This window comes from Cydia fagiglandana, chromosome 2 (assembly GCF_963556715.1).
Source record: "Cydia fagiglandana chromosome 2, ilCydFagi1.1, whole genome shotgun sequence".
Taxonomy (NCBI): Eukaryota; Metazoa; Arthropoda; class Insecta; order Lepidoptera; family Tortricidae; genus Cydia; species Cydia fagiglandana.
The window spans coordinates 18,874,934-18,895,487 of NC_085933.1; the positions used below are offsets into that span (position 1 = coordinate 18,874,934).

At 39.0% G+C, this 20,554-nt stretch overlaps 1 protein-coding gene across 1 annotated transcript in view; it reads right to left on the bottom strand.

Moving 5' to 3' along the window:
- Positions 1–221: 221 nt before the first annotated feature.
- Positions 222–20,554, bottom strand: part of LOC134677997 (probable 2-oxoglutarate dehydrogenase E1 component DHKTD1 homolog, mitochondrial) — a 45,675-nt gene continuing 25,342 nt past the window's right edge. Inside the window, exons 11-20 of the mRNA XM_063536442.1 lie at positions 20,239–20,374; positions 19,590–19,721; positions 12,713–12,815; positions 10,972–11,129; positions 5,709–5,865; positions 4,957–5,159; positions 4,214–4,334; positions 3,247–3,435; positions 2,250–2,335; positions 222–1,006 (exon numbers count right to left, since the gene is read on the bottom strand). Of these exons, the coding sequence (XP_063392512.1) occupies positions 896–1,006; positions 2,250–2,335; positions 3,247–3,435; positions 4,214–4,334; positions 4,957–5,159; positions 5,709–5,865; positions 10,972–11,129; positions 12,713–12,815; positions 19,590–19,721; positions 20,239–20,374 (1,396 nt within the window). The 3' untranslated portion in view covers positions 222–895. The remainder of the gene's footprint in view (positions 1,007–2,249; positions 2,336–3,246; positions 3,436–4,213; positions 4,335–4,956; positions 5,160–5,708; positions 5,866–10,971; positions 11,130–12,712; positions 12,816–19,589; positions 19,722–20,238; positions 20,375–20,554) is intronic.

A 20,554-nucleotide genomic window follows, 5' to 3' on the forward strand; every position in this document is an offset into this window, starting at 1 on the left:
GCCTTTTTCGCTGATTTTGCTCGATGCAGTCTTAATACCTTTATTGCCATAACGAACTATTGACGAACTCAATAGGCCTGCGGTTTCGGTTTTCTTGTAGGTAGTAGTTGTAGGAAAGGTAATAAAATATACTATTGTTATCATTTGAAAAATTAATTTATTATGGTAACAAAAATAATTACTACTATACTATAGGAGTATTAAAAAATAATTTGTTACAATAAAAAAAACTGGCCTAGACTAGAGTTTAATTCGGTCCACTCACAACAACGATTGTTCGAGCAATTTTAAAACATTTTGCTTACCATACCATTCAAACAACAATATCATCACTAGGATAGTGTTATTAATTATTATCTTAGCGGGTGGTTTTCCACCTGTCCGATAATTTCTTTGCCCAACGTCATTGCGTCTCACTCTCTAATGTGAAACACAATATACATTGGACAAAGCAATTGGATAGATAGAATAGAATAGCTTCCTTACCTATTCATAAGGCTGCATCGTTCGAAATTATCCGAAAGCACATTAAAAAAAGCAAACTTTTGAGTAAAAATGTATACAGTGTGTATAAAAATTAAATGCAACTTTGTAATACCCTGTCCGGTACATGTGATTGCAAAACAATTAGGTAAGTACCTACCTAATAAGAAAGATAATATACATATGTTTGCATACATAGCCCAAGCCCTCTCGCGAGCGAGAAGAGCCCTGTGCCCAGCGGGGGAATGTATTGTATATGTACCTATATAGGCTGAATTATCTATTTTTATTTTATGTTTACATAGACCATCTTATAAATAACAATGTGAGTGGATATAAGAACGGAGTCTTATCGTTTTTCCCTTGAAGTCTTGATTAGTAATCGGACCGAATCATCATTTGATCGAACGAATCATTTGATGTTGTAAAGCGGTTCACGGAGGATTTGTTCAACTTCCCTGCGGTGCAGCACGCCCGCCCCCACGGCCGGTGTCGGCGCCTCAGCTCGGCCCGCGTACACCAACTGAAAATAAATAAATCAAATATTACCATACGGGCAGATTATTTTCTTCTTACCAGCAAGGTTACAATCGCTATCGCTTCGACTACGAAAAGCATTATGTCTCTCTATCACTTATATGTTTTCCATATTGGTGCGACAGTGACAGTTGCGTTTCGATCGCTACGGAGCGTAAGCGATCGGCATCTTGGCTACGCGGCCAGAGCCATGTTTTATACTTTTAGTCTGATGTGATGCCGATGATTTCTATGTGACAGCCAAATTTTCGCGATTTCGGCATGGGGCCAAAATAAAAGTTGTTCAGGATGATCTATTAAATTCACTACGCAGAGTACGGCTGGTGAAAAAAAAAAAAGACATTTGAATTGAAAACTACGTACGTGATTCCTTAGTAGCTATTCATCTAAGTATCTACTTAGTAACTAAATCGAATAAGTAGAACCCTTTCTACCTATAGTTATAAGCCCAATTTAATTAAATTTCTTCGATAAATGTTCTAAGTTATGTAACAAAGAAGTTAATTCAAAATACTATGCGAAAGTTTGCAAGTTTTAGATCAGAAACTGCTTTAGTTGAGCGAGTCGGCGCAAATTGACCATTGGCCCGGCAAAGATGAGTTTATCAAGTTCACATCTAGATTTTCATTTCCGACTTAGTACTTAGCTATATAGCTGACTGGCAGAATCTCTTTATGCAAATACTCGTAGTCTTATGATGTGATTAATTTAAGAACTCTTAGCAATGAACAATGTCACGGCGTCAAGTGTGAGCTATAACAATTCTGTTCACTCGTGTCTCAGCTCAGCTCAGAATTTATTTTCACTTTAGTTGTAGCACGATAAATTTACTACGAATTAAACGCAAATGTTACGTAATTCGTTTTCTAGAAAATTTTACATTCGTAGAACCAGGTCAAAGCATTCACTTCACTGACCCCGCGTGTAAACATGAGAGCGCCCCAATATCGTTACGGCACAGAATAAATAATAGTACTAGGTACAGAAGACTCACTCTCTAACAAAACGCGTCTGTCACAGCGACAGCGCCACGTGCGACTTTTAGCTACCTGTAGCAAAGCGACGAAATCGCGGAGTGAGCCACGCCTGGTTACGGAAACAGCGGCATAGACATGCATACAAAATGCGGAGAATCAATTTTAGGGTTTCGTACTTTTAGGGTGAAAATCGTGACTCGCAATTAGCCTATTTTCCGCTATCACGAGGCGGTGTGCTAACTTTGTACCCACCTTTCTGCCTAATAAATTTTCAAATCGAGGTTTGACGAAGGTCCACGCTCCCATATTTCTATGTTCTTCTTGACTCCATATGAATTCTAAAAAAGAAATAAATTACTAGAGGCACCTTTATTGACATAGCTATAAAAGACACATATACATTATACTGAAGAAACTTATAGTTCACTATTTATCTGAAAGTTTCCGATCGGCGTCGATCAGCTAATAACGTTGGCCAAGTTTTCCTACACGGGTGATGTTTACTCTTAGAAAAAATATTCGCCGCCGGCAGTGTAAACAACGATCAGTGATTAATATTTACACTGAATCATGCATAAATCAAAATACTGAATCTACATCTCATCATCATCAATATTTAAGAGCTCATGATGCTCATATGCTCTTTGTCGGTGGAGTAATTGCCACTCTTCTCTTTGTTGGGCACTTCTCTTTTAACATCTAAAATGCTTTATTGCCATCTACCGGACACATGACGTGCCATCATAGTCAGGAAGTTCAATCTCTTTGGTAGAAGTATCTAAATAGACCTCTAGAGTAGAGAGGATAAGCACGTTAGGATAAGTTTAGAAAGTTCTATATTTCCTTCTCGAGAGACCAGCTGAGCATGATAAGTGAAATAATTTCCTTTTTTACAAGCTTTTATTTAGTTTCACCTGACCGTTGTCTGTCTGTCTGTAATCAAATCTTGCAAGTTAAATTTGATCCACTTCCCGGTTTCCGATTGAGCTGAAACTTTGCATGCATGTATAATCGGATGACAATGCAATATTATGGTGTCATCGAGCTGATCTGATGATGGAGACCGGAGGTGGCCATAGGAACTCTGTGATAAAAGAACGAAAACTAATTGTGTTTGGGCTTTTTAGAATTGTCTCGATGAGTATTAGTTGCCTGTGGAAAAAAAAGTACAGTCGGCGATAAAAGCTTGTACCAAAAATGAAATTTTTGCCAAAAACTTTTTTACCTATCGAGCTTGAGTGAGACTTACTTCTAGCATTGCCATATTTGTCGAGCTCGGCCTGCAGCGCCTGCAGGGGGAAGGGACTGAGTGACTCCAGCCTCACGATGGCTACATCTTCGATCCTGGCGCTCACGCGCTCTTTGTGCAGCTCGTAGTAATGTTTGCCGCTCACCAGGATCACCCGTTTTACCTTCAGGGGGTCGGCTAGTGGGTCACCTGAAAATGTTGTTCATTATCATCATCATCATCATATCAGCCTGAGGACGTCCACTGCTGGACATAGGCCTCCCCCAAAGAGTGCCACAATTAATGACCTGTCTTGCACCACTCGCATCCAGCGGTCTCCCTCGACATTTACCAGTCATCAGTCTACCTAGAGTGGGGGGGGGGGGGGGGGTGTTATACTCAGAAATTTTGTTATCATGGCTAAATTGAGCAACGAAAGACCTGAGTGATACAAGCCAGAGTTGACGAAGATAATGTTGCTAATGAGAAATGCAAACTTCTATAAAAAAGTATGCTTAGTAGCATATATGCTCAGCAGCCGTATTATGATCGTTTTAATTACACATAATTGATCATGACTTTCTTACATCGCGTGCTAGTAAGAGATATAGGTAGGTAGGCCCTGTAGGCCGTGATAAAAATTACCATAATAGGCCTGTTGGTAGGCTTGTATGTATGTCAGCTTGATGGCGTTTATTAAAAAAAGCTATGACTAAGGGCTCATTTAGACGATGCGAGAACTCGCATGAGAGTTTCATTACATTGCGGGTTTTGGTAGGTCGAATTGGAATATCCAACAACATTTCCAAAGGAAAAATTTATGAATAAAAAACAAAAGACGGGCGAAACCCTTAGTTTTTTTATTTACAACCGGCCAGTGCGCGCGGTGACTGTACATGCAGGTTTGCCATGTTACAACCAACAGTCCACAATGTAACTAAAATCGCATGCGAGTTCGCGCGCCGTCTAAATCAGCCCTAAGATTTACCAATAACGGGATTGAAATGTGTGCCGGGTGCAAAGTCCTGCAGTGGCGATACCGCGTCGGCCAACCGCAGCAGTATTTTTGGCGCCACCACCACCAGCGGCTTCCTGTAGTTGCGCACCATCTGATATTCGAACAATCGACGGTTGGTTAGTGTAGTTTCATATTATGAATTTTAGATGGTACGGATAATGTAATAATATCAATAGTTATTTAACAATACGAGTTTACTCAAAGTTCCGAGCTCCAAAATGTCATAACTTGGCATGTAAATTTTAGATTTACAGGTTTTCTTTTATTCAAGATTTATTAGTTTATTACGCACAGATTCACGCTTCGGAGTACGAGAGGGCTTCTTTCGTGTACAATAGCTAGAATCCTTAAACTCTTCATAACCTGCTTTATTCTTACTGTGTCCTTGTGACTTTAAAGTACTTAGTAGGAGATCCCACATATATGGGACCTTCACCAATCTGTCTGACGGATGAAACTATGAAAATATGAAAGAAAATATGTTCCAGAACATATTTTCTTTCATATTTTCATAGTTTCATCCGTCAGACAGATTGGTGATGGTCGACCATATACCTAGTTATGTGGGATCTCCTACTAACTGTCATACTTACTGTAATTGTAGGCGATGTAGAGGCACACGGTTTTGGAGTACAGGGACGCCTTCTTTATTTTCGGATAGCTGCAGGAATAGCTCAACCCTGCAGAAGAAGCGCTTAGATGACCCATCATACCTGTCTTCTTAAGAGATGGAAGTATTGCGCTGGCGTCGTAGGATTGGCGATGTGGAGGCACACAGCCTCGGAGTCCGGGGAGGCCTCCTTACTATCCGATAGTTGCAGGAATCGCTCCACCCTGCACGAAGAGTGTTCTGAGCATGCACCGTCGTAGCCGTGTGGCAGCAACATTACTAGTCCGTTGCTTCTCATCCATTTTGCTGTTGTTAAAGAGTTTTAATTTATTTGACATTTTATAAAATACAGCTGCTGTATGTAGAACAAATCTATCTAAATTCTACACAGATGTATACCTGACTTACTATGACTTTTGATCAAAGTCGAAACAAATATAATGAAAAGAGCATACCTAATACTGTAACGATGTCAATTAGTCGTGAGAACAAACCTAAAGTATAATATTATAAAGGACGCCGTGGTAAAAGCCTTTAGAACGATTTGGCATCCCTTGCGGCCGTAGGACTGCGCTACTGGGAATGTTCCGGAATTTCTAAATTACCTAAACTTCTGCTGTGGATGGGTTGTTAGTAATAATGTAGGTATGTGCGTAGATGATGTAGGGCCTGTAGGATCGTGCGCCTGACTGTGCGACGTACAGTCGCCATTAGATATATCGGAGCGGCCAAGGTGCTCACAAATATCTGAACAAGCCTTTATTGTCAAGGCCTTAGAGTGCGTGTTCAGATATTTTTGAGCATCTCGACAGCTCCGATATATCTGATGGCGACTGTACGACAGTAAATACTTACATTCTCCAGAAGCGATGAAAGTGTCAACGATAATCTGCGCGCCGTTGTAGAAGTCTCCAAACTGCGCTTCCCAAATACACAGGTTTGCGGGCGAGTCGTACGCCATCCCGTATTCGTAGGCGAGCACCGCCTCTTCTGACAGGATGGAGTTTGCTACCTGATAAAAACACCAACAAAATACCTTAAATTATAATATAATGCCCTGAACTACACGTTTACCCACTTTCATTTAAATTAGAACTTTACTTAAGTTACCTATTGTCCATCAAACTATCCTCTGATAGTTCAGCTTAAAAACATCGAAATGCCGGGACGTGCCCCTAGCCAGCCATGTGTTTCAAGTCGAATGTAAGAACTTCACTTCGCTTCGCTCGCTCGTTCGATTACTATCAATTCTAATCCATTATCGAGCTGAATTCATCGATTTCCAAATCAGCTTTTTCTAGGGTAAAACATTACAAGTTGAAAAGAGGTATCTGAGGAGTGCTAAATCTAAGACAGTACTCGAACCTATATCGACGTTACTGAAATAATAAAAGCCCAGGAAAGAAAACAAAATATTTATGACGTGAATACATAACGATAATCTCCCACGCTGAAGCGTTGTCATTCTATTTTAAATCTTTTATTGCAGTAAGCTTTCAGTAACACGCACATGGATGTTAATCTCATAACCGGTCCCCTTCAGCGCCCGAGTTAAAAAGGTTTTCCGATGTACAGCGGTTGGCGACATCAATTCGCCCATCTCTGGGATTATACTGACATCCCTTTGAACTATTAGTATAAGTTCCCAGTGGTTTATGACTACTTTCGACTCGGACCGATTTATTACAAACGAAAGATGATATCTTTGGGAAAAGATCATTGAACTGCTAGCGGAAAATATAAAATGCACAAATTTAATAAAAACAGAATCCTTTAGTAACCAATCTTATTGAATTTCAAAAATACATTTGGTGAATACCGTCAGATTCGGCACGGTATAAATATTTTCTAGAAATGTTTGTTTTTCTGAGAGTTAATATACCTACGATAAACGACAGAGTCACGGAAGAAAGAATAGAATGAGCGCGTCGGTTTTGTGGACAGAGTTGACAACATAGGTAGAGTCGATTAAAACTAGGAGAGCTTTTTTCATTTTTTACTAGGATTTAAGCCGTTTACAAGCCAGCGCGTGTGACGCGCGCAAACACGGCAAAATCGGTGTGGTATGATTAAAAATCATTTTAGTATTTCAAATCTTTTTTCCTATTTTTTATTTTTTTTAAATGTTTTTAGGGTTCCGTACCTCAAAAGGAAAAAAACGGAACCCTTATAGGATCACTAGTGCGTCTGTCTGTCCGTCTGTCCGTCTGTCACAGCCAATTTGCTCCGAAACTACCGGACCAATTAAGTTGAAATTTGGTACACATATGTATGTTTGTGACCCAAAGACGGATATGTAACGTCAATAAATGAATTTTAAACATAGGGGCTACTTTCTACTTTCGGGTAAACGATAAAATTAAAAAATAAAGTTTTGAAAACTATATCGTGTTACATATCAAACGAAAGAGCTCATTTTGAGAATCTCAAATATATTTTTCTTATAAATTTACGATAAAAAGTTTAGAAGATATTCAAGAAAATAGACAAAAAATAACCATTCCCCCCCCCCTCTATCTCCGAAACTACTGAGCCTAAAATTCTGAAAAAAATACACAAAATAGTCCTTTATCTAAAGATGACAGGAAAACCTATTAGAAATCTAGAGTCAAGCGTGAGTTGGATTTAAGAACAAAAATGCGGTTAACGTTTTTTTAGGAACACAGCCGCAATGGTTTAAGTGAAACGTGATGTAGACAGCTATATTGCGAAGGCCCTAGGCCGATATCCGCATAAGGCCGAAGGCCCGAAGCGTCCCAAAGAGCCCTTTAGCTTCAAGCGTGAGTCGGACTGAAGACAAAAAATGCGACTAGGCTGTATCTGGCACATAGCCGCAATGGTACTTGTAGTACAGTCAACAGCAGAAGTTGCTAAGTGGGCGAGGTGTTCAAAATTACTGTGACATGCTCTTATTGTCTTAACTATAAAGTCGCGTCCAAATCATTTTAAACCACTCGCCCGCTTAGCAACTTCTGCTGCTGACTGTATTGATTGATCAGGTTACTATTGTTACGTGTTTTAAAAAGCACTATAAGTATACAGGGTGGCTAAAAAATAAACTAAGTGTATTCCCGTTGCCAACGTGTAACCCTGAAATCGCGAAGAAAAATTTGGCTGTTTCATACATTTTGGCTGGTCCGTTTTCTATGGGAGGATACTTCTTTTTTCGCGTTTCGGGGTTGGTCCCATACTATAAGTTGCTCAGTATAATCCCAAAACCTCCCTGGCTACGGGAATACACTTATTTTTTGGCCACCCTGTAGATATTATCTCTCTTCGGCCTTCGCTTTTAAAACACTTTCGGAAGTTGCAGGAAGCGCGACCCGTCGGGCGCTCGAGTTTTCAGCTCTACGCATTTTGGACACTTGTACTGTTGTTCGGCATTTAATCTTCAGAGATGTAGAGATATAAGCCACCACGCTAGAAAACTTTATGTTACATCTGGTTTTTGATTGACCCATTCGGGTTTTTCAAGACGTTACACTCACGTCATGTTTCACGTACAAAAAAAATGTTCAAAAATTTGTTGTGTGATGCTGATGTACGGAACCCTTGAAACGCGAGTCCGACTCACACTTGACCAGTTTTTTTTTCAATAATCTGTACGGCATAACATTGTTCCTCAGAATGACTTAATGTCTTTGTGTTTCAGACTTTTGTATCAGAAATGACTACCCTACTGTATGGAGAGGGTGATGACTCCGTAAATGTGTCTCCGGATTGTTAAACTAGAGGTTACACCATTTAAAAAAGCGAAGAAAAGCAAATAAAGGAAAGAAAACGTTACCGACGTACATAACGGACGGAACTGTTTACTTTGCCGGAGATTAAAATTCTTTAGAACGAAACGGTCCGCGCCTGAATTCACAATTTTGTGCTTGCACACCAAGCAGCAAGTGTATGAATGGTTTCGACAAAATGCATCTCTTATAAGTAATTTAATGTTGGTACTTTCTGTACCAAGTAGAAAAATATAATATATAAATGACCGCACACAATGCGTATGTACGGATGGTATTCAATATCCATGAACATTTATTTCAGTAATTGTAACATTAAGTAGGTACAATTAGAAATCAAGTTGATTGAATTATAAAATCTTATATACGAGGCACTTACAGTTTCCTGCAGAGAGATCTGACCCCCTTGAACCTAAAGAGTTATAAGTTATAGAATCTATTAGAAAATATTTATTACAACACAATTAAGTTAATATAAAACATTAAATTAACTTAAAACTAATAATACAAACTATCTCCAAACTAGAATCTATTCACATTAGACATGTTTTATTTTTTTTTACTGACAGCAGATACTAGATAGATACAGTACTGAATGATTTTATAAAAGACGACGACTACCATTAGTACTAACATCTGGGAGACCGAGCTTTGCTCGGAAAGCATATAAAAACTCAAAAATGCGCGTTTTCAAAGATAATATATAAGACCTAGCTAGATCGATTTATCGCCCCCGAAAACCAAATAGCAAATTTTATCGAAATGGTTAGAGCGGTTTCCGAGATCCCCTTAATGTATATATAAATAAATAAGTAAATAAACAAGAATTGCTTGTTTAAAGGAATGAGCTGACGATGCTCTACATGTTAATGTCAATTTGTACATATATTTATTTGCTTGTTTACATTACTGAATATATTTTTATACTTACAGAAGACTCTAGGGGTTTTTAAATTCATTTTTTACTTGTCCAAAAATACACTGACAAATGACTGTATAAGGTTCTCGCAACATCATGTTTGTGGGTATTACTTTTTTCATTTTATTATTGTAAGTACGGTCTCGCCATTTAGAGAAGTGAATGAAACGAATGATGAATGGCTGGAAATAAAGAAATACAGTGAAACCTGGTTAAGTGGGACCTGGGTAACTGAGAAACCTCTATAGCTGGGACTCATGGTGCGGTCCCGACACTTTAGCACTGAATTACCTCTGTTAGTGAGATAAAACGAACCTCTATAACTGAGATTAGTTCTTGTGATTTTATAGTCACATTTACCTCTATAATTGAGACAGAGAGTGTATTTTACCTCTTTTACTGAGACTATATTTATAACATTATATTTTCCTAATTGTTTTTTGAATTTTATTTGAATTACCTCTGTATCTGAGATAACGTCAATCTATGACCTCTCTAACTTGGACTTTATTGATCTATTTCCGTATTCTTACTAACTTAGTCTATCCACAAATTCCGCATAATTGCTTAATTGTGTCTAAACGACTTCAAGTTTCATTTAGTTACTTTATGTAGTTAAAACTATCGAAACGAAAGCTGAAAGAAATCTTGATAAGGAACAAGAATAAACAAATTTTCATTCAATAAATTCCTAAGACGCAATGAAGTCCGTATCAAATTTAATTGAAAAAATCTATCCTTTGGAAAATCATTCAAAATAAATTCAACGAAATATTTAAACAGACTTAAAAAATATTTAGGGACAAGGATTATTTTACCTAAACATTTAAAGATAATTACAAAATATCTTATTAACCACCTCTATAACTGAGATATATCCTCTATTCTCACCTCTATTAATGGAACCCTCTGTAAATGAGACAGAAATTTATTTGTACCTGGCTAACTGGGAGCCTGGGTAAGTGGAAAACCTCTTTAAGTGAGACAGCTCGTCCCTTGAGATCTCACTTATCCAGGTTTCACTGTATATAGGAAGAGACGCATGCATATAAATAAGAATACTAAAAATGGCAGTGATACTTTCACTTCTTGTACAGTCACCAGCAATAATATGTTACGCAACAAAGGTCCCGGAAATATGTGACACGATCTTATTTGTAGCGCAATAAGAGCGCGTCACATATTTTTGCGGCCTTTGCTGTGTTACTTATTATTGCTAGTGACTGTACTATACTGACCAACTAGGAATGACAAGTTGTCATTGACAACCAATGTAACATTAGAAAATTTATTCAATTTAACTCCCTGATCTCGTTGTGGCATAGATAAAGTCATGCCTAATTATGCTAGTTGACATGAAGTTCTAATTCTACGACGCAATATAAATTGACAGTGGTTAAGTAGTTAGACACGGGGTCGATGTTAAGACCGCTAACGACTACAGCAATTGCTATGTTACCTCTAGAAATCCTTTCTGCTCGGGATGTATGTGGTTGAGCGGTATGTAGATGTGTTCGGTGTCCTGGTCGACCAGCATCGCGTGCCGGTGGGAGAAGGTGCCGCGGCCGACGTCCTCGCCGCTCAGCCGCACGTTCACACCCTCCATTAGCAACGAACCTGTCACAATAAAATTATGTGTATAGTTAGAACTTTTTAACCTTTTGGACGCCAATGACCGATATATCCGCATCGTAGGTTAAACGCCATAGACCGATTAATCGGTCACAGACCACAGAGCAACAAAGACCAACGTGCATTATGCATAAATGCATAATGTTATTAATGTTCAATTTCAGTTTTGACACTTCGGTGAGGTGGCGTCCGAGTGAGTGACAGCTTTAGTGTTTGACACGGCGTCGAAATGGTTAATGTTCTAATGTTATGAAAAACTCTTAAGTAATAACATAATCGTATATGAATCATAATTGTTACATATTGCCGTGACTTATTATTCAAAAGTGTTTTTCAATAAAAAGTCAAGATTGTTTACCTTTTTTCTAATGCTAAAAAGGAACGAAGACTATATATGTACATCAAAGAATATAATACTCACTAATATACATAAAACTGCAGTTACCAAATGTAGGGAATCTGTGTAGCTTTACATGCTAGGGGGCCAGAATCATTTGCAGTTTACCTACCTAAGTATGTAAATTAAAGTCAGTTTTAAACTCCGAAAATTTATTTTGTAATTTATTTGAAATACAAAACAAGTTTGTTTATTTTTTTTAAAAGAAAGTAAACAAGAAGTAAGACCAATGGCCATGGAGCAATGATTAATCCTCTCATGCCTACCTATAAAAATGCAAAACTAAGCTGTGTCCATCTTACAGCAACTAAAGTAAATTGCGGTAATTCTTGTAGGGAGATAGTTTATGGAAAGTTTCCTTGAAAGGGACACAGGGCTACTCCTTATCTCGGTCCTCAGGAGATATGTAAAATACCCTTGCCAAGTTGGAAAATGGCGAAAGATACTTACCTACGGACCAAAAAGCGTCCTTTCCCTTTATTTTAGTCGGGGCTGGGCCTGTGCAATGCTGATATTTGGCGAACAGGGTACAGTCAGCAGCAGAAGTTGCTAAGCGGGTGAAGTATTCAAAATGATCTTGAGGGGACTTTATTATTAAGAGAATAAGAGCGTGTTAAGGTAATTTTGAACACCTCACCCGCTTAGCAACTTCAGCTGTTGATTGTACAGCCAACTATTGTATTTATTTATTCAAATTAATTACACAGCAATTATGTAGTATTTCTTATGCCGGGCCACACTAACGGGAAATGCCGTTGATAATCGCGATAGTTGACTCTTGTCACACGGCCACACTGGGATTATTACCAAATTTTTCATTGTTTTGTGCCGTTGGTGTTTGGCAACAGAAAAGAATAGCACCACCCCATCTCGTCCCGTGCGTGTCGTATAAGGCGACTAAGGGAAAACTGGCGACAGATAGGCATATGAGCAAGGCTCGCCCGTATCCTTAGCGGGGTCCTTGCTCACAAGAACTGTGCGCGCCCCACATCGAAAAAAAAACTTTTCATTGCTTTAATATACTACAAACAGTACATTGAATCCATGATAAAACGAGGAGAGGGATTAGTCCGTTTGAAAGTCTGCAGCGCGGTGTCCAGATCAGCTTATATGTATCAGGCTAACCAAACAATTGTATTAACATCGTCGAGGAAAAAAACAGGTTAATTACCAAATGCCAAAGCTTCAGCTGTCGCCCAATCCAGCGCTTTCCCATCTGTTAATTTTGATATGCGATTGTTCACGTGCATCTTTGCTAAATGTGGATGGATGTTCTGAAACAACAATATTCCACTTTTAGATGGGCCTCTAATTGAATAAGAGATATAACCTAAAGTACAATTCAGATGAGTGAGCGTATTTTTAATATCACCATAGGTACACTTCAGGTGAGTGACAGGATCAATCGCTTACACCCACATTCCGTGTCATATCTACCATCTGTTTTTAGCTCAAGGCATCATATATATAAAATTGAAAAACCAGAACGGGATAAAAAACGAGGGAAGAAGCGAGATGGCGCCTTACAAATTTCTAAAAAAGTTTTTTACACGTTTCTCGAATACGACGCACGTATGATAAGAAAAAACTGTTCCAATCTATTATCTAAATATGAGAATAGAACTAGAACATAAGAACTATCGCTTTCGATGCGTATTTAATTTACAATAAGGAAATGAAATTTTCAAAACATTCTTCATTTTACTACGATCGACCATTTTCGGCAACTCTCGGTTCGTTTCGTTTCGGTGTAAAGTAATCTAAATTATGTTTGTCATGTTGGTATACAGTTATTTCTACGTGTTTTAATACGAAGTAAAATAAAAAGTGATGTCAACCTCAACGTCAACCTTAGTCTATGATCCCCATACGAATGACTTATATGCCATTTATGACTTATCAGTCAAATTAATATTATCAATTATCATATTATTAATAATTTGTATTTTGTTGTTTTAAATTTCTTTTTGAGTTATATTATTCAGAATGACTTTCATAGCTTCGGCAAACATTGTCATTCGTCCGGAGAACGGGCTGCCGAGATGGGCCAAAAATACAAAGTTGATAGCAAGTTATAATGTAGGTAGATAAAGTGCAATTTCAGATATTTTTGAGCGAAACGACCTGGTGAAAATAAGCAAATGTACAGTCAGCAGTCAGCCAAATATCGTAATATAACTTTGTTGCCATAGAAATAAGGATGGGTCCCGATATAGTGGCGGAATATTGAGATACAAAAGTGGCTAAGCTTACATTCGCTCGGAAACTTAGGGAGTTTCGGAGAGGATCGTGCCGTGAGGAGAGCGTACTTGGGACAACGAAATGGGTGACGCCCAATTCGACATCATAGGTTCCGCTGGAACAACGTTGTTGCTCAAGATCTGCTTATCCTCGGCCATGGCGCCTGGCGTATCGCAAGACCGAGAAACATGGTGTGATCTGGTGTCGGAGGCCAGGACTCACATAACCGTAGTAAGTAATGTTAGTATTCAGAAAGGGAAATGGGGATTACGTACGTTTGTATCAAAAGTACGTGGCGATTTATGGGCGGTGGTCGTCCATATTCGTCTTAAGAGTGCTATTACATTTCGGGGTTGAGCGAGTTTAGGTATTTTACGCGCTGCGGCAGGCCGTGCGAGCTCAGTATTTCGATCCCTTCTACCACACTCGCACTACAATGATGGATTAAACATTCTTGATCCTTCGCGAAGCATATTGAAATCAACCATAACAACACTAACTGTACTTAACTTATAAAGTCCTAAAACTGTTATTTGGTAAGTACGAAAATACTAAATGCAGTGCAAATGTACATAGGGGCTGTTCATAAATTACGTCATCTATTTTTGACCCCCCCATCCCTCAAATCATCCAAAAATCATGCTTCGGATGACTCTGTTTCCTCCTACGTCATGCTACCATCATCCGATGTCCAGACCCCCTCCCCCCTCCTCCCATTTGAAACGACGTACTTTATGAATAGCCCCATACTCGTACTTATGAACGTATATTACTAGAAAGAAATTATAGGTACTCGCTTATTTACAAGAAACAAGTTACAAGAAACTGAAGATACACAGGGTCTGATGATGGAGCTGGAAGGTGGCCACGGGTACCAGTCTATCATGTAACTAAACCACTTCGTGTTTGGGCTCGTTTGATTCGTCTCAACAAGATCTTTGACACTGAAGACACACAGGGTCTGATGATGGAGCTGGAAGGTGGCCACGGGTACCAGTCTCTCATGTAACTAAACCATTTCGTGTTTGGGCTCGTTTGATTCGTCTCAACAAGATCTTTGACACAAGACAGTACTCAGGGTCTGATGATGGAGCTGGAAGGTGGTCACCATTACCAATCAACCATACAACTAAACCACATCGTGTTTAGGCTCGTTATATTCATCTCAACAAGATCTTTGACACTATATAGGTGATACTCAGAGTCTGATGATGGAGCCGGAAGGTGGTCACCGGTACCAATCAACCATGCAACTAAACCACTTCGTGTTTGGGCTCGTTCGATTCGTCTCAACAAGATCTTTGACACAAGATAGTACTCAGGGTCTGATGATGGAGCCGGAAGGTGGTCACCGGTACCAATCAACCATGCAACTAAACCACTTCGTGTTTAGGCTCGTTTGATTAGTCTCAACAAGATCTTTGACACTAGGTGATACTCAGAGTCTGATGATGGAGCTGGAAGGTGGTCCCGGTACCAATCAACCATGCAACTAAACCACTTCGTGTTTAGGCTCGTTTGATTCGTCTCAACAAGATCTTTGACACTAGGTGATAAACCAAACACGAAGTGGTTCAGTTATGTGATAGACTGGTACCCGTCGCCACCTTCGAGCTCCATCATCAGACCCTGAGTAGTATCTTGTGTCAAAGATCTTGTTGCGACGAATCAAACGAGCCCAAACACGAAGTGGTTCAGTTACATGGTAGACTGGTACCCGTGGCAACAGTCCAGCTCCATCATCAGACCCTGAGTACTAACTTGTGTCCAAGGTCTTGTTGAGACGAATCAAACGAGCCCAAACATGAAGTGGTTCAGTTACATGATAGCAGTGTTGGCAAAAAATCAATTCGAATTGACGATTGACGATTGAGAATTGACCGATCAATTCGAATTGACGATTGACGAAACTAATTCTAAATCTACTGATTGAAGATTGACGATTACTAATCGTTAATTCGAATTGATCGGTCAATCCTCAATCGTCAATTCGGATTGACGATTACTTTGTATGTACCTACCTAATGTCCTTTTTATTTAGGCCATTTTTGTGAAACTGACCAAATGCGTTCAAAAGCGGTGTCTGAGGTTACCAAAGGTTCCGAAACATGTTTCCGACGGCTATATGAAGGATGTCCTTTTTGGAACATTTTCGGGACTTTCCTTGAAATTAACTGATAGCGTTCAAAATCGACATCTGAGGTGCCCAAAGGTTTCGAAACTTGTTTCCGAGGGAAATATTGAGAGATGTCCTTTTTTGGGACATTTCTAGAAATTACCCGATTGCGTTTAAAATCGATATCTGAGGTAAACAGAGGTTTCTAAACATTTTTTCAACTGCAATATTGAAAGGTGTCCTGTTTTGGGACATTTTAGTGACATTCTTTGAAAGTGACTGATTGCATTCAAAATCGATATCTGAGGTGCAAAATATGATTTCAACGGCAATATTTAGACCAGTGGTTCTTAACCTGGGGGTAATTACCCCCGTGGGGGTAAAACTGGTATTTTACGGGGGTAATAAGCTAACCTAATATAACAATACAACAAACGTACACGTTTTATTTTTTATTACCATTGGGAGGAGGGGTAAAATCAGGTTCCCTAGTTAGTCATAGGGGTGACCGGACTGAAAAGGTTAAGAACCACTGATTTAGACTCTACACTTTAGCCGCGTACTTACTTTACTACCTGCATTACGCCACCCTGCTGAAAAAAGGTCATTTTTCGGTATTGCCGTCAGAAACATGTTTCGAAACCTTTGGGCACCTCAGATATCGATTTTGAACGCAATCGGTTAATTGGAAGAAATGTCCCATAAATGTCCAGAAAAAAAAGGAAACTCCGTCTGTATTGCCGTCGGAAACATGTTACGGAAGCTTTGGAAATCTCAGATATCATTTTAAAGTGCCAACGATCAATTTAAAAAAATGTCCCGAAATGGAAGGAACATCCTTCAATACTGACGTCAGAAACATTTTTCGGGACCTATGGTCGACATCGATTACGAATGTTGAACGTAATTGGCCAATTTCGAAAAATGTCCCTAAAAGGGACATCAGTCAATACTGACATCAGGAACACGTTTTCGAACCTCTGGGAACCTCAGATATCGACTTTAAGTCCAGTAAGTAAGTCCCTAAAAAGGACACCTTTGAAAACTAATCTTAGGGAAGGGAAAGGGACCCTTTCTTATCTTAGGGAAGGGGAAGGGGTTAATCTAGTTTGAGAATTGATTTAATCCAAATTGAGGATTGATGCGTTAATTCCAATTGATTCAATCGGATTGACGCGTCAATCAGAATTAAATAAATTCGAATTGATCAATTCGGATTGACGCGTCAATTCGATTGATCAATCCGGATTGATTTAGTTCAGATTGATGCCAACACTGCATGATAGACAGGTACCCGTCGCCACCTTCGAGCTCCATCATCAGATCCTGAGTACTATCTTGTGTCAAAGATCTTGTTGAGATGAATAAAATGTGCCTAAACACGAAGTGGTTCAGTTACATAATAGACTGGTACCCGTGGCCACCTTTCAGCTCCATAATCAAACCTTGTGTATCTTCAGTGTCAAAGATCTTGTTGAGACTAATCATGGACTAGTTGCATGGTTGATTAGTACCGGTGACCACATTCCGGCTCCATCATGAGACCCTGAGTACTATCTTGTGTCAAAGATCTTGTTGAGACGAATAAAACGAGCCTAAACACGAAGTGGTTTAGTTGCATGGTTGATTGGTACTGGTGACCACCTTCCGGCTCCATCATCAGACCCTGAGTACTATCTTAAGTCAAAGATCTTGTTGAGCCGAATCAAACGAGCCCAAACACGAAGTGGTTTAGTTGCATGGTTGATTGGTACCGATGACCACCTTTCGGCTCCATCATCAGACCCTGAGTACTATTTTGTGTCAAAGATCTTGTTAAGACGAATAAAACGAGCCTAAACACGAAGTGGTTTAGTTGCATGGTTGATTGGCACCGGTGACCACCTTCCGGCTCCATCATCAGACCCTGAGTACTATCTTGTGTCAAAGATCTTGTTGAGACGAATCGAACGAGCCCAAACACGAAGTGGTTTAGTTGCATGGTTGATTGGTACCGGTGACCACCTTCCGGCTCCATCATCAGACCCTGAGTACTATCTTGTGTCAAAGATCTTGTTGAGACGAATAAAACGAGCCTAAACACGAAGTGGTTTAGTTGCATGGTTGATTGGTACCGGTGACCACCTTCCGGCTCCATCATCAGACCCTGAGTACTATTTTGAGTCAAATAAATACATATAGAATGTCAGGTCGTTTCAAATATTTTTAATCCTGTCCGGTAGTTTATTAAACTGTACCATTATAAATTATAATACTATAAAAACAGTGCTAGGATCAAAGTCTCTCGTTGCGGTTTACACGCACACATTATAGCGTTTTACACGGCGCCCGCCGCACACAATGATAAAAAACCTCGTCGTCGCCGTTGAAAATGTGCGGAGCCGACCGACACACGTCCTGCCTGTACAAGCTCTGCCGCGGCACTGAGCTGGCGAGCGCGCGTCATCGGTAATATAGAGTAGTTTTCAAAAAATTGCCAATAAATTATAGTAGAATTTCATAAACACTAATGTATACCAACAGTATAAGCAAACGTTGCAGATTGCTTGAGTATGAAAATGACTTCGATATTAAGTAGATTTTCGTAGAAATTGACACTTGTTTCGGAGAGAAAATTGAGTTCGTTTTACTTTGATTTTCTCTTTCTCAAAGGTATGTAGGAAAAATATCGTTTGATATGCCTAAAGTACAGGGTATTAGTAATACAAAATAGCCAGGTTTAGCAGAGTAAACTTCTCAACATTTCCAAATAAGAGCTTGCCGTTCAGTGCTTCACGCGGTTTTTCGGAAACGACCATCAGAAAAAAATTCATTACTAATTTAATAAGTCCTTTTTCTAATATTTACAACGATATTTAAAAAGATAAGAAGACGTTTTTACTGGAACAAGTACTCATTGTTTCTAATAATGAGCACAAAGTCCTGAATTTCGTCGACTAGTATCATCAATTTTGCATTATTTCGACTTTTCTTGTAAGAGCGCTCTTAAGGCGGAAATTAATCTAATGAACGTTTTTGCCATTAGGCTTATAAAAATAAATAATGATTTTATGTTGAAACGAGTTTTAAATAAATAACTACGTAGATGAAAAAATACAATCTTGCCTTTTATCAAATCACATCATTTTTTTCAGGTAATTTGCGAATTAAGTTATCCAAATAACGGCTACAAATAAGAAATCCCTACCACAGTTATGAACACTGGCAGGGTTGACACACTCTTTATATCATTTACGCGAGCGGAGCTGCGGGCCCGTCTAGTATATCTATACGGTTTATCAGTAGGGTGTTAAAGAAACTGCGAGAAAATGTTGTCACATGATTGAATTCAAACACCGACGGTAGAGTTTGCAAATAGTAGGTATATGTAATGTAGGTATGGGTGCTGCCAACTTTCTTTGCGCGATATGCTTTGGCGCGATAAGCTGTTGATTGGGTGTTGTGTAAGACAGGGTGGCTGTCAAGCCAATCGCAGAGAAGCCGTGTAAACTTTCAACATTCTAGTGCTCAATTTAGTTGATGAAACTTAATAAGGTCTTAATTTCCGCGGCAGTCGCTTTATCAACTAATACCTACGCTAATCAACATATCGGTTTTCTTTTATGCCAACAGGAACGCCCTTGATAAAAAGAAATACGAGGAGCCCTTTCTGACGTGGAAGTCAAAAATCGGTGCTACATCAGGTACTCACAAAGTCGCTAGGAGTATGAACAGAGGCGCGCCCGACGGTTTGCAGTAAATTCAGGTCTGCACCCGTGTCCCAGGTTTCAACGGCGCGCGGCGCACCTCCCATGCCGGACCACTGCTCTTGGTAGTACGAAGCCTGCAATATTATCTATGTTTGAGAATGAACTATGAGTAAGTCGTCGCCGTTAAGGCCGTAAAATTATATTGCGCTGCATTCGTAATATCTCTTTAAGATCCTAAAATGGTACTTATAGTTCGTTTTTTTAGCATTAGAAAGAACTTGCAAGAAAGTAAGCGATCTTAACATGTCTTTTAATTGAAAAACGCTTTTTAAAAATCAAAAACGATTAGGTACTTATGAAAGCAGAAGAATATAAATGATCGTATTAGATTCATAATTGTTACATATTTGCCGTAACTTATTTTTAAAATGTGTTTTTCAGTTAAAAGAAGCATCAAGATTGTTTACCTTATTTCTAATGCTAAAAAAACGAACTATAGGTAAAGACACGAGGAACGGACCGACAAACGGAATAAAAAGCTTAACTATACATGAACAACCGATAGAAAAACCAAAATACAATACCTATACCTTCCACAATGTTTAGAGCCGTGAGACGCGATTTTGATGTTTAATATTTTCGTAACCTTACCTCAGGTTTATAAGAATTTGCAGCTTCTAATTGTGATTGTAAATATTTCGTGTAATCAGCTGAAATGTTTTGGATTTCGTCTTCTTTCATAACACCTTCCGACACTAGTTTTTCTGCATACAGATCAGGAATTGTTCTGCAAGTAAACAGTGAATATGTTAATTAATTCCGTTTAGTTATTAAATTTCGTCAGACATCGAAAATTGTTATTGTGTAGTATCAAAAGCGAAGAGTAAGCGTTATTTATATAGAGATTAGGTACTTGATGTTGAACAGCTTTTTATCATCGACGTGCGAAAACAAAATTTGGGTACTG